The sequence below is a fragment of the Pelodiscus sinensis genome, chromosome 3 (assembly GCF_052426305.1).
Source record: "Pelodiscus sinensis isolate ZL-2025 chromosome 3, ASM5242630v1, whole genome shotgun sequence".
Taxonomy (NCBI): Eukaryota; Metazoa; Chordata; order Testudines; family Trionychidae; genus Pelodiscus; species Pelodiscus sinensis.
In genome coordinates this window covers 34,353,221-34,368,559 of record NC_143054.1, presented here as the reverse complement: position 1 = coordinate 34,368,559, position 15,339 = coordinate 34,353,221, and the positions used below count along the sequence as shown (strand labels likewise).

General features: G+C 37.9%; 1 protein-coding gene across 4 annotated transcripts in view; it reads right to left on the bottom strand.

The window, feature by feature from the left end:
* The window catches only part of EIPR1 (EARP complex and GARP complex interacting protein 1), a 195,337-nt gene that overhangs the window by 88,222 nt on the left and 91,776 nt on the right, over positions 1 to 15,339 (bottom strand). For all 4 annotated transcript variants that reach the window (XM_006112048.5, XM_075923546.2, XM_075923545.2 and 1 more), the window contains one exon: positions 14,821 to 14,977. In XM_006112048.5, coding sequence (XP_006112110.2) covers positions 14,821 to 14,977 — 157 coding nt within the window. The remainder of the gene's footprint in view (positions 1 to 14,820; positions 14,978 to 15,339) is intronic.

Here is a 15,339-nt window from a genome sequence, read left to right as displayed (position 1 = left end):
TTTTTTGTGCATGACCACACAGGCACACACCTTAGCAGGAACTATGCACCTGTCCCAGAAAAGAAGCCTGGGTGAAGACAGCAGAAACAGTTTTTCATTTGAACCACTTGGCTTCTCACAATTCACAAGGAAATAATCCCAAAATGCATGCTGCTTGGCAAACTCTCTTCAAACCCACACAGAACGACAACCCCTGGACTTAACTAGCTACAGCCTCCCTTCTTATTCCTAGTACAAGTTCACAAACTCAGTACTCACGGTCCCATACAGCAAAAATGATACTGATTCCAGGTCCAGTTTGCCCTTCTCAGGTGATTCCTGTTTGACACAGTGCTTCTCCTAGCAACTGTGCTAGACATTCCAGATCAACCTCCTGTCAGGCTTCGGACAGGTTCTCAGCTGATTCATTATGTGAGGACCTGCCTTCTGTAGCTCTTTTCGTTTGGCGTTCCAGACACACACTTAGGGCCCTACCAAATTCACAGCCATGCAAAATGCGTCACAAACCAAAAAAATCTGGTGTAATCCCATAAAACCTGGCCTTTTGTGTGCTTTTACCCTATACTATACAGATGCCACAGGGGAGACCAAAGTTTCTCGAACTGGGAGTCCTGACTCAAAAAGGTGTTGCAGGGGGATCACAAGGTTATTTTAGGAGAGTCACAATATTGCTACCCTTACTTCTACTCTGCCTTCAGAGCTGGGCAACTGGAGAGCAGTGGTTGTAACAGTGGCCGGGTGTGCAGCTCTGAAGGCAGCTTCCCACCAGCAGCAGTGCAGAAGTTAGTGTGACCATTCCATACCCATGTCACCCTTGCTTCCGTACTGCAGCTTTCAGTGCTGGGCACCAGAGAGTGGCAACTGCTGACTATCATCCCAGCTGTACAGGCAGCAGTGCAGAAATAAGGGCTGCAATATCACCTTTACTTCTACGTTGCTCCTGGTGGTAGAGCTTTGCCTTCAGAGCTGGACTCCCAGCTAGCAGCCTCTGCTCTCCAGCTGCCCATCTCTGAAGGCAGCAGCACCACCAACAGCAGTGGCGCAATCCCACCCTACAATAACCTTATGACCCTCAAACAACTCATTTTTTGTTCAGGACCCCTACAATTATATCATCTTGACATTTACCATTTTAAAAATCCTATGACTGTGAAATTGACCAAAACGAACCATGAATTTGGTAGGACCCTACTTACATCCTTTCACTCCCCCTCTTCCTACAGTCCTCAAACAACATTTCCTCTTCCTAGAACATTCATTACTTTCTTGTTCTCAGGAAAAAGTTGCAAAGAGGCCAAGCTCTCTAAGGTTACTCTACGTTTTGGATTAAATTTCCCCTATGTAGATAGACCCTACTTTTCACAGCTGCCATTCTGAAATCAAGTGTTTTTCAGCTGCTGTTTAAGAAAGTATAAGCAGGAACCCAGTGATTACAGCTATTGCCCTTTGCCTTAGGTTATGACCACCCAAATCCTGAACCTTGCATTAGCCCTCAGCTAGTAGGTCTCTGTTAAGAATTCAAAGCCTGAATAGAAAGTATTAGCAACAAAATAGCACTTGAAAGAGAATATCTAGGACACCTTAGTATGCAGATATTTTAAAAACTGAATGAAGAAAGTGATGTTTTGAAGAAACAGAAATGCTGGGGGTTTTGGAAAATAATATTGGAAAGTACAGTTATTTTGTCAGACACTAAAAAGCAAGCATGCAATCCAAGTCCAAACTATACCAACTAGAAAGCATTTTTCTCCCGAAGGGCAGAAAAAATAAAAACTAAAACCATTAACTCAAACTAAGAAAGTTTCATTATCTGGGGTTTATGAGGTATATTAGTTTGCTCAGATTTTACAAGCAAACAATGTAAAGATCTTCAGGTATAAACAGAAGAAAAATAAAGCAAACTGAAATAAAGCTACAATCAACAACACTGCATTGGATTAATTAAGCTGTCTTAATTAACCATCAAAAATCATACATGTCAAAAGAAATACACAGACTACAGTCAATTGCATAGGAAGGAGAGATTGACTGAAAAATTCAGCACACTACAGGTGGTTGGGAGGAATTACCAAAACAGATTTTGAAGAACACTGCAAAGGAAAGTTCTATTTGTCATAACATACTTAACTAAAATATTTCAAAATTTTCAGTAGACTACTTCACGTTATGTTTACTGGTAAAACATGGATCCAAAATATTATCTCTGTTAAATTAGCACCTATAATTCCTATCCACAGACCAGTATCCCACTGGTCTAGATACTGTACAAATAAAAAACATTCCCTGCCTCAAAGACATAAACTACACATTTACTTTAGGGAATTTGGAAGATCATTTTTCTGTACCACTCACACAATGATACTACTAAAAAAGTTCTCCTAAATGTTTTCTCAAAGAAAATGAAAAGACCCTCTACTTCTCAACACTATCCAGTGTGTTTAAACAACAACTTAATTCCATATAATAAGAAAGTTATATGAAAGCATGACAACCTCTATAACAAATATCAGTTTTCCTCCCTTATTCATACTATAACCATTAGGGTTGCTCAGGACTGGTGCATACCAAACCCTTACAGGTGAGAATAGCATGCCAAGTATACCAAGACCCAGAGGCAGACACTGTTAAGTGCTGCAGCAGATAGGGTTTGCAACCTGGGCTAGCCAAGGTATAGCTCTCTAATCACTCAGAATCAGAGCTAAATGAAAGGATATTTTAGCTGGACTGCAGGAAAGAGAAAGGTTGCAAATATCTAGGTACAGAGACTTACATAGTTACAGTTCAGAGAGCAACAATGGTTCTTGTTTGAGTCATGGAGTAGTTAGTGTTGCCAGAAGGTTGAAACAAAAAATACTGAACACCTTCCCCTCCCCCCCCCCCCAAAAAAAAGCCACCGGGAAAAAATTCTGTTGAAGGGGAAAAAAAGGGGGGAAGGGGGAGACCAAAGGACTCCAAGATGTATTAAGCCAAAAAAAATTAAAATAAAACAGCATTAAAACAGCATGTCCCCTTTAAGAGTGAGTGCAGAGATAGGAACAGGAGAGTGGTTGTGCACTAAGACCCAGGGGAAACATTGCTTTCACTTGGTCGGCAGCCATTTTGTACCTGCAGCCTTGTGGAAACAGGTAAGCATGGGATCTGGGGATGTTGGGAGCCGGGGGAAGGGGAGGGGGGGGAGGGGGAAGGCCGGGATCTGAGTGTTTGTAGGGTTGCCAAGTGCCTGGCATTTTTGCCTCCTGGCCGGGGGAAAAAAAAATCAGAAAATACTGGACATTTTAGTTGTCCGGTATTCTCTGAATTTTTTTACCGGACAGGAGGAGAAAAGACCGGACTGTCCAGGTGAATACCGGACACCTGGAAACCCCAGGAGTAGTTCATCTGTGAGTCAGGACTCTTCAGACCTACTGCCTAGAGTAGCCTTTCCAATCTAGTTTTTTTCAAGCAAATAAGAACTTACTAAGCTCACTGGGCAGAATTGCTTAGTGGTGTGAGGACTCTGTCAGGTTGATATTTATTTTATCTATTTGAAATTTCAGCTACAACAGTTAGTCCATTTCTGAAAATGAGATTAAGGAAAACGCTGTTTTTCAATGTTAAAATAATTTTGGCTAACTTTTCTTTGAAACTTTAGTGCTAGTATCTTGAAATTGGCAAGAAGGTAGACTGTGTGTTAAGGATATTCCTTTTTCCATTCCTATGAACATCTGGTAAAGTCAAAGCCTTTTGGGGAAAAAATCACAGTTCATTTAGGGTCAGGAATTTGCTAGTGTTTACCAGGGAAAATTAGAAAATTCTGTAGTTTCTCACCATTCCTGGTGCTGACCAAACTTCTATTACTATCAATTACTGCAGTACCTAAAGTGGCAGAAGTCTGTGCAGTAACTTTAAAAAGGCTCTAAACCTGCTGATGAATCTGATTCCCTATGCTTCTTCTGCTTTCCAGTTGACTTAAAAACAAAGAAAAAGCAAAACTCCACCATAATACCTTAACAAACATTAAGGTTACAAATCAAGTACAGAAAAGTTGCGAAATACTGTAATTCAGGTTACCTGTGGCTGTGTACAGGGAGCACAAGAACCCTGCCTCATTCGGTGCACAGAATGAATGTTACTCATGTACTGAAGTCTTTCCATTTTAATTCACTGTTCAATGTGCAGCCTACTTGACTTCACATTACTGAACATTTGTTGTTCAATGTGCAGCACTTCTTTATTCAAACCCTACAATGAGGACATAATTATTGATTTCCTCACAGACTATGGTCTCATCACTTCAGTATTTGAGTGCTTCCCAAACATTAATGAATTTCTTTTTACAATACCAACTGGAAAGAACCTTGAGAAGACATCAAGTCCTGTCACCTGACTGATGGCAGGACCAAGCACAATCTAGACCACCCCTTTCAGGTATTTGTGTAATATAGTCTTACAAATTTCTAATGTTGGAAATTCCAATGGCAGAGATTCTTTTTTACTATCTTGTGGGTATAGGTGTCTGACTCTTACTCACTAGATTTTGATTATTGCTCCTGTGACAAGGTGAAAAGTGCCCCTACACATTCAAGATGCTGTTCAAAATTCAGAACATCATGACATTTCAATGACATTTTGCACTGAAATTTCAAAGTTTTATGGAAAAAAATTAAAACAAGTTTTCAGGAAATTGTTTTCCTCTTGTTTTTGAACCAACTCAATAAACAATGTGATAACAAATCTAAGCACCAGTGGCAAAGCGGTTTATAGAGGAAAAAACACTGCCACCTTGCATGCTGAAGAAAGGCATACACAATAAGAAAATACCACACAAATAATTCCTTTCCTATTCCACTTTCTATATTACATTTTACAAATTAAGATGCAGGAGGCAAGGAAATGCATAACTGTACAAAGATCCTAATTCAGCCTGGTACTTCAATACAAGCCTAACTTTAAGCATGTGAAATCAATGGACTACTCAGACATTTAAAAGTTTCAGAGGGGTAGTCATGTTGGTCTATAACTGGAAAAACTTAAAAAATAACAGTCTTGCAGCACCTTAGAGACTAACAAAAATGTAGAAGGTAACATGAGCTCTCATGGGCACAACCCACTTCTTCAGATGAATGGTGTTTAAGGGATGGTCCAGTGTTGAAATAAAACTGCTTCAGAGGGAAACTACAGAACTTAATTTCATTTACATGTTTGATTCCTACAACAGAAGTCTAAACAAAGACTTTGGCTAGATGGCCCACTAATATTCCACATTCTAATGACATAAAAAACCAAACAAGGGATATTTAAAGTGGATACTAAGTATTCTTATCAGCTTCATTTTGCATGGACATTCTAATTGAAAATTCCTTCCTCCTTTTTCCTCCTCTTCCCCTGCTCCACTAAAATTCCTTCTCTATGCTATTTGTTATTTTTTTAGTTTTCACACATTTAAAGTTAGGCATATGCTCAAGAGCCTTCCTGAATCAATCCCCAGATGTGGAATAAATTCAGGTTTTTTAAAATACAGAAATATTTTGTATACTTGCTGAATCATCAGATTTTACCTTCACTGAAGATTCACTGAGCCATGGTGTACACGAGGACCTTATTCCGAAATAACTGCCTAAGTTCAAATTTTTAAGCTGTGAGTCCACACTACCAACCCCATTATTTTAAAATAATGGGCCATGGAATTCAAAGTCTGTACTCCTGCTTTTCACAAGGAGTAATGCTAATTCCAAAATAGTAATTTCAAATTAACGTTAGTGTGGACTCTCCAGTGTTGCTAATTTGAATTTATTGGCCTCTCTCAGCTCCACAAAGTGCTTCCTGGGGCACTAAGTCCAAGATAATGCATCAACATTAATGGAGCCTGCCTCAGACTAATTTCGATGCTTCCCCATTGTAAGAAAACAACTAGTTCGAATTTGTTAAATTGAGAGTTCTTAAGTCGAATTTAGTAAGTTAAAAATAGTTTCCTCCTGTAGACATCGCCTGATTGAGGAGAGAGCCCAGTATATCTTGATTAGGTGAAAACTGACCAATTAGTTAAATGACAAAAATAACGTTCTCCTTTACTAGCCAGGTAATATTTCATTGAGTTTTTCTCTTCTTGTGTCAAATTATTGTATTATATTTGGTGGTATAATGCTTTAAGTACAATTTTACACACACACACACACACACACACACACACACACACACACACACACACACACACACACACACACAGACAGACAGACACAATCATCCACTTAAAAACGAAAGTCTGAGGACATTCATGAGAATCCTATCTGAAAATAAAAAGGAGACAAAACACAGGACTATGCAGCACTTTAAAGACTAACAAGATGGTTTATTAGGTGATGAGCTTTCGTGGGCCAGACCCACTTCCTCAGATCAAATTGTGGAAGAAAATTGGCATAACCATATATACCAAAGGGATACAATGAAAAAAAGTGAACACATATAAACGTAATTTTCACTTTTTTTTAATGTGTTCATTTATATGGGTTCACTTTTTTTGATTGTATACCTTTGGTGTATATAGTCATGCCAATTTTCTTCCACAATTTGATCTGAGGAAGTGGGTCTGGCCCACGAAAGCTCATCACCATCTTGTTAGTCTTTAAAGTGCTGCATAGTCCTGTCTTTTGTTTCAGCAAGACCAGACTAACACGGCTAAATCTCTATTACTATTCTAAAAGGAGACAAGTGACTTTTCACACCTTTTCCTGCCAGTTCCAGATATTTTTCCAAAGATGACCCCACAAAAAGAAAAATCACAGAAATGGAAAATAATATAGGCAGTGTTTCAAAAAACTAGATAAGTAGTACAGTATTATGACTTAATATAAATAAGTCATCATTAGAGTACAAATCCTGTTAAGAATTCAAAGTTATGAAATAGCATTCTTTAGTAAACCAAAATATAATACTAAGTGAGGAAGACTTATAAAGGATCAGAATACAAGGTCAGATGGGTATTAGAAATGAGCCATATTCCAATTAAAAATAAGTCTATTTCACTTGTTATGCCGTAAGTTTTCCCAAAAAATTCCTTTATATTTTACTACCTTTTTCTACACACAGAGACAGAACATGAAGAACATAATTTCAAGAAATCAAAGAGGTGTGAAACAATTATTTAAGTGCTGAAAGTTCCTTGAATCTGTCTACCATGAATCAGATTCATAAAAGTATGTATCTTGACAGATCTGAAGTCTTGTGCACAGTGTGAAGAAAATGGAGGGTGGGTCTAGGATATACATAATAGACAGGGCTTAAATTCTCACACAGTATATTTAGATAGTCTTCCAAGTGCCCTCTCCTTTCACGACATGCTATAGAAACTCAGTGTGGTGTGAGGGTATGAAAATATTTATTGGAGTTCAACTTCAGACACCTCTGAATGAATTTAAGCCCCAGTAATAAACAGTAGCATGTGACACTATATTCTTTGGTAATGTCTGTAAATGGAAAATGGTTCAAACTATAACTATGATCCTGATATTGAATATGTCCAGCTGAAATCACTGCACTTGCACAGAACCCCTTGAATATGTTTAAACAACCTACGGAATTGAGCATCTTAGCTCAGGTGGACAAACTTGGACTAGTGGCTCACATTCACACACTAAAAACAGCTGTGCAAACAATTTTGAAGTTGCATCTCTAGCTTTGAAGCCCACCCACTAGCTAGTCTTCAGACTCTGAGTTCCAGGCCAAGCCACAACATCGAGCTGTTCTCTACACAGATATTTTTAGCAAACTAGTGTGAACTCCAAGACTGTCAAACTGAGCAGGTAGGCTTACTCCTGCAGGCTGTGTAAACATACCTTATGAGGCTCCACAGGGTCTACCCAACCAAGGGGTTGTAAGCTCATACATTTTTAGTATTAGGTCCTATAATATATTAAAATAAGTCACGATTTTCATTTGTTCCCAAAGCAAAATCAATTATCAGTAGATTGTTCTAAGTACCAAATTTCTTCTCTATGTGAACATATAACCATTAAAATGCTATAAGCAAAATTCTGACTTTCCAAAAAATGTGCTTGATATTAATTTTTTTACTAAATCAATTTAAATCTTCAATTTTGATTCATTAAGCATGCATCCTTAATATTGCATTAATGAAATGAAATCTTAAAGACAAGTCCAGAGATATGATTATCATTTGGATTAATGTTACTATTAGACCCTTAACAATAATTCTTCCACAATATTACTGAGATAGAAGTCAAATTCAAATAGTTTAATAGGAGTAAATCAGGAGCCCCACCAAAGAATATTAAAGGAACTGGCACATGAAATTGTAAGTCCAACAGCAAGGATTTTTAATGGATCTGTAAACGTAGAGGAGTCATACTCAATGACTGGAGAATTGCCAGTAGAGCTCCTATTTTAAGGGATGGGGGGGAGGACGTGATTCAGGAAACTATAGGCCTGTTAATTTGATCTCAATCATAGGCTAGATCTTATAACAAATTTTGAAAGAAAAGTAGTTAAGGATATAGAGGTGAATGGTAATTGGGACAAAATACAATGTGGTTTAACAAAAGATAGATCATGCCAAGCCCATAATCTCATTCTTTGAGAAGGTAACTGATTTTTTTAGACAAAGGACATGAAGTAGATCTAATCTACCTGGATTTCAGTAAGGCATTTGATTCTGCTCCATGTGGGAAATGGTTAGTTAAACTGGAGAAGATGGAGAGTAAATATGAGAAAGAGGAGACTACAACTGAAAGGTGAAATGTCAGGCTGGATTTCCTCAGGATTCATTTTGAGATTGATTTTATTTAAACATTTTTGTTAAAATGAACATGGCACAAGAGCGTGCTAATCAAATTTGCAAATGACATAAAGTTGGGAGGTAATTGCCAATGCAGAGGAGGACAGAATATCAGACAAGAAGATCTGGATGACATTATAAACAGGAGTAACAGAAATTGGATGGAATATAATAGTGCAAAGTCATCTATTAGGGACTACCAACAATGGAGATGTATCAGTTGGAAGTGACAGAAGAGGAGGAAGAACACATGGGCATATTGGTTGAACACTGGATGTCTATGAGCCATTAATGTGCTGAGGCCATGAAAAAGGCTAATGCAGTTCTAGGACGCACCAGGAGAGGTCATCTGGAACAGTGTGTGCAGTTCTGGTCTCCCATATTTAAGACAGATAGATTCAAACTGGAACAGATGCAGAAAAAGGCTACAAGGATGGTAAGAGGAATGCAAAAATCTACCTTCTGAGAGGAGACTCAAAAAGCTTGGCTTGTTTAGCCTAAAAAAAGATAGCCAAGGGGAGATAGGACTGCTCTCTAAAAATACATCAGAGGGATAAATACCAGAGAAGGAAAGGAGTTATTCAAGTGCTAATGTTGACACAAGAACAAATGAATATAAATTGGCCACCAACAAGTTTAGGCTTAAAACTAGGTTTCCAACCATCAGAGGGGTGAGTTCTGGAACAGCTTTCCAAGGAGACCAATGGGGGCAAAACACCTAGTTGGCTTCATGACTGAGCTTGATAAGTTTATAAAGGGGATGATATAGTAAGACCACCTACAATGGCATATGGCCCCCCAGTAACTGACAGTAGTAAATATCTAACAGGATACTACAGATGCATCTAGACAGTGGCACTATTTTGGAATACTTCCTGAATCCCAAAATAGAATTTTCCACATCTTGACAGCACACCCGTTATTGCAAAATAGCTTTCGAAATAATGGGCGCTCTATTCTGACATCCCTGTAAACCTCTTATCACAAGGATTAAGGGAGGTTTCGGAATAGTGCTCTATTTCGAAATTTGGTGCTGTGCAGACAGCGCCAAATTTCAAAATAAGCTATTTCAAAATTAACTCAAAGTAAGCTATTTAAGTGTTGGTGTGTAGCTCAAATTGTGTAGTTTATTTTGAGCTAAGGGTGCAGCGTAGATGCACTCTAAAGGGGAAGGGCACTGAGTAACTGCAGAGTATTCTTTCCCACGTAGCTACCTGGTAGGTCTTGCCTACATGCTCATGGTCTAAAAGACTCTCATATTTGGCGTTAAGAAGGATTTTCCCATGGGTCAGATAGGCAAAAGACTGCTAGGGTCTTGGATATTCTTTGCAGCATGGTGCATGGATCACTTGCAGGTTTCAACTAGTGTATAATTTTGAAGTCTTTAAACCATGATCTGAGGATTTCAGTAACTCAGCCTATGGGTCTATTATAGGAATGGGTGGGGGAAGCTCCGTGGCCTCAAATGTTCAGAAGTTCAGACTAAATGGTCATGATAGCCCCTTTTGACCTTAAACTCTATGAGTCTGTTTAGCTATAAATGTATTTATAATTAGTGTTTGAAAATATTGCCTGTATGCAATACAAAGGATTAAAATTATGAAAAACATTTTTCCATTCCAAGTTTTTGTTTATTCCATTTTTGTGTGTGCATATGAAATTTAAAAAAATCAAAAGAAAACAAACTTACATTATGGGGTTAATAAATATAGGAAAGCACTTAAGTTTATCTCTATGTAGTATTGCACTTAAGCATATGCTCAATTGTCAGTATGTAATTCTGTCCCACTAACTTCAATAGGATTTAAGCACAGGCTTAAAGTGAAGCATATGATCAAGTGCTGTCATGAATGGATTTAATTTTCCTGAATTGGGGCCTTAATACATTTCATATAGTAATATTATGAAGCTGTTACACTTTAATTGTGAGTGGAAAAGATTACCATAGAGAGCTGAGAAAGAACGAGCTGAGACAGTCCTTGGATAAGAGACCTCAAAGGAAAATCCAATATGTATGGAAAAGGTTCTAGTAAATCAATAAAAAAGTGGTATAATTCACTTGCCCCATACACTAAACTTTGATAGATCATGAAAAAGATGGCCTTTAGTACAGCATTTTAATCTTAAACGTCACAGAGAAGTAAGAGGAAACTGCTTGATTTTAGATCTCTTAAAAGAATTATCAGGTTTTCAGATCTCCAAAATTTTCCTGATTGCTTCTTAAACCCCATTTTAGAATAAAAATGAAAGAAAGAGCTATATGCTACAGATAAACATAAAAGAAAACACAATGGAAAGAACAGAAGAGAGACAATGAAGACCTGAGAAAGGGCAAGAGGAAAAAGAGGAGAACTTGCTATAAAGTGAAATATCCAGTCAAAAGAAGGGGATCTAGTTTCTGAATCATCAACACATGAAGCACCTGCATACTCTTTAGATAGCTCTATAAGTTAAGGATAACACAGTTTAAGCTTCAGAGATCTGGCAAGATCATAACTTGTGAAAGTTGGGAGTACACTAAGCATGGATTTCAGTAAGTATATCATACTAGAAGATTTACTCGGCATTGCTCAGGTCCTTAACTCAAATAAGTTTTGTTTTTCTTCACTTAAATCATTGTTCTGGAGTGGGGCTGAGGATGAGGGTTCAACATGCAGACTGCCACGGGAAAGAGAGGACTATCCAGCCCTCTCACTGTAGCAACTTAGGGCTAGGTGAGAAACACCTATCTAAGGCCACTGCAGCTGCAGTAGGCACAGCTAGGAGACAGGTGCATGCCCCTGGCTGAGGGACAGAGGAACAGAGAAACAGACACACAAAACAGACAATCTCTCTGAAATATATAGTAGACAGCTGTCCCTTTCTCTGGACCTACCTCCTGCTGGCCCAGTTTCCCTCTCTGGCCCTTTGCTGCCCCTTGTGGTCCATCTCCAGTAGAATGCCCTCCTACTAAATACCTCCCTTTCCATTTTATGAGAAAGGATCCAATTCCAGGCACATCAAATTGTCTTAACACAACAAAACCCTTACCTTGCTTTAAGTCATGATAAGAGGAAGCTGCATACCTAATCTGGTGGCCCTAGCTCTTATAGTTTAGGAGGAGTTCTTGAACAGACTCACAGATGGATAGACAGACAGATACACATTTCTAAAATATATAGCAAGATGACCATCTCATTAAAGAACATCTATTTCCTGTGGAGCTAATATAAGCCTCTTTTATAATTAAAACCCACACTGTAAAGTTATGTGAGGATTAATAAGAAATCTTCTCTTTGAATAAAATACAGGTTTAATTTTCAGTCATTAGGAGCTACTGCCTTTATTAAGAAATAGTCAGACACCTGCATTTATACTGTCCCCAGTTCTAGTTATTAGCATAATTTGTTGCAATTGACTTCAATCCCATATTCCCATGAGCTTTACTGGTTGGTATATTCTGGGAAGGCATCAAATGCTTGTCTTTTTCAATCAACTTTCTGTGTATAAATTAAAGTTTTGGTGGCTCTGCTCCCTCCTAATTAGAAGGATATGGGGCAGTCACAGAGAGAAACAGAAGGTATTCATGCTGAAAAGAACTAATCTAACATTGTTTACTCATACATTGGGTTATTCCTGTATTAACCAACTGATAAACCCAAGGCTACCCCAAAGAAACTAATATTGGTGGGAAAATAAATATAGTAGATACTCCATTTCCAGTTAGTCTGTCGCTAATGGTTAGCTGAGTTGCCTACCAACTTCAAGTACAAACATAAGAAGCAACTCGTACAAACGTAGTAAGATCTTTATGATTATCTTCTCCCCACCATTTAAAAGGGATTTCACACATTAAATGCAATGTGAAGATAGGACTCTAAGCGAGAACCATTTTTAATTAAAAATACAGTAAATACATAGTTTTGATTAGGGAAGAAAACTTATATTTTCCATTCAATGAGCAAAATTAGACAATTCTTTCACTACAAAAACTTCTTTCAATCCATAAAGAAACTTTAATTCCTCCCCTTCCCCCCCCCCCCCCTCCCCCCCCCACATATATGACAAAAGGCTTTTTTTGGTATTAGTACAGTGATTATAATGTATAGTACTAACTGTATTTTTACAGTTTACTTCAATTCTTTAGATTGCTAACCAAAAGCATGCTTAGGAGAAAATTACAATGGATTTAACAGGAAGTGATAAATATCCTATCTCCCTAATATGTGATCTTCTCACATAGCGGGTCTGCTCTCTGCATATACTTAAAGTGATCTCTTTCAGTTTTTTGAAAAAACAGTTTTTATTGCACTATATACCTGTTCACCCTGCAAAAGTAACACTATTCTATTCTACCACATGAATGCTTGGGAATTGTTATCCATGTTCTAATTCTGGAATATTTATTACATGTCAGAAAGAAACCATCTTGCTAACAGATCATAGACATAGTATGCAGCACTTACAAATGGAAAAGATTTGAAATCAAGAGAGCATCAGTCTACAAAATCCATGCCAAGTTACTCAAACCCAACATGGGTTTTTTTTGTTCTTTCCCTGTCATCTCTTCTTCATCCTCTTCTGTCCCCTCCCTGCAGTGTTTCATCTTTCTTCCATAATTTAAAACGAACATGACATTTTGCTCAGTTTCCTAAAACACTTGGAAAAGAGTAAGTTGTTGGATCCAAAATTTAATGCCTATTTCAAGAAAATGCGCTCATGCGCTTTGTTTTACGAAAAGGTTGGGCAGAATTTGAGGAAACAGGGTTGAGTCAAAGAGCTCTTTTCTTTGATGCAATTTCAATAGACTACCACAAGAAAGTCATATAGCAACATCTAACACTGAGTAAGTGTGTAATTTTGCACTGTCCTCCTCTCTATCCCCATTCCTCTCTTTTCTGGGTGCTATCTTCTAAGTTCCCTGATGTTGACAATGTAAAGGGTCTGTACGCTGTGAGATCATGTCACTTTGTTTAGTGCTGCATGCTCTGGCTGATCCGCACACACAATATTAGACAGTGCAGAGAGTTCTCCTATGTTTAGTAATCTGCTTGCTGGTATAGGAGTGGAAAATGTCCCTAAAGTCATAGTAGATACCAAACCTACAGCTTGGGTATCAACATTCTATTGCCTTGCACAGAAGCATTCTAGTCTGGAAAAGAGAAGACTGAAAGGGGGCATAACAAAAGCTTTCAAATACCTAAAAGATTATTACAAGGAGGAAAGAGAAAAATTATTCTCTTTAACCTCTAAAGATAGGACATGAAGCAATGGGTTTAAACTGCAACTAGGAAGGTTTAGGTTGGACATTAGAAAATACTTCCTGTCAGGGTGGCTAAGCACTGAAGTAAAGTGCTTATGGAAGTTGAGTAATTGCTATCACTGGAGACTTTTAAGAGCAGGTAAGACAAACACCTGTCAGGGAAGGACTAGATGATGGTTGGTCCTGCCCTGAGTGATGACCTCTCGAGGTTCCTTCCAGTTCTGTGATTTTATGATTCTATGCTATGCAGATACCTGTACAGGTAGAAGCTCATGAATATACAGTGAGCAAATTTCACCCTCTCAATCAAATAACAAAAGAGAGAGAGAAAAAGACCCCTATATCACCACACTGAAATATTTCAACCCTCATTATAAATTTGTAGTTGACTGAAAAGAACAGGAACTATGTAACATCATTAAATCTTTCCCTCCCAATAACTAATCAATTACTTCTATTTATACCAAATAGAGCAAAATGCAGCCAAAAAAGATAAAAATGTGATATCAAAATTATTTTCTGTATAAAGACTGAAATGTTAAGTGACGTATCTGTGTGCAACAAAGGTTTTACGTGCAAGGGGAAAACGCACAACAAACAGGCTTTTACCACGTGTTTTTTTGCACAGGGACTACAATACATGTTTTTAATCTATGAAATATCTGGGACCAAAAAAAATAATTTGTACCATTTTTTAAGCTAGAATAGTTTTAAAGTTTATAATCCAGCTTCTACGATATAAATCTGCACAAAACTTACAGCAGAGCTTAAGGCTTTTTCTGGGAATATAAAATATGCAGAATCCTACCAGGCCATATTGCCATGGGCTGTGTTGTCAAGGTGACAGAGTAGCTCCAGGGTTTGAGTGTTGCTTGATGAATCATCAGGGGATTCATGACTGCCTGATTCCAATTCCTTCGGCATCCTCCAAACAGCAGCACATGTCATGACTTTACTGTCTAAAGCTAAGCAACAGAGGATAATGTCAACAGATCATTGTACAGAAGACATACTGTATACATGCATCAACATCTACACAAATCTTTAAGCAATGCACATCTGCTGTTTAAAAAATTTAAAATATTACATTAAGCTGAATTCAAAGAACATGCAACACAGATAAAGGCGCAGACCTCAAGTCAGCAATCAATTCACTGCAGAACTCATAATTAGCATACATTTAACCCACTTTTCCATGTTTTAAAGCCAAAATTCAGATTTGATGAAAGCAGATTTTCCAAGCTCATTCTCCATATGTTCGTTTCAATTAATATTAGAAATGAAAATGACCCCTTCTCAAATATATCGTTTGCACCTTAAGAGTAAT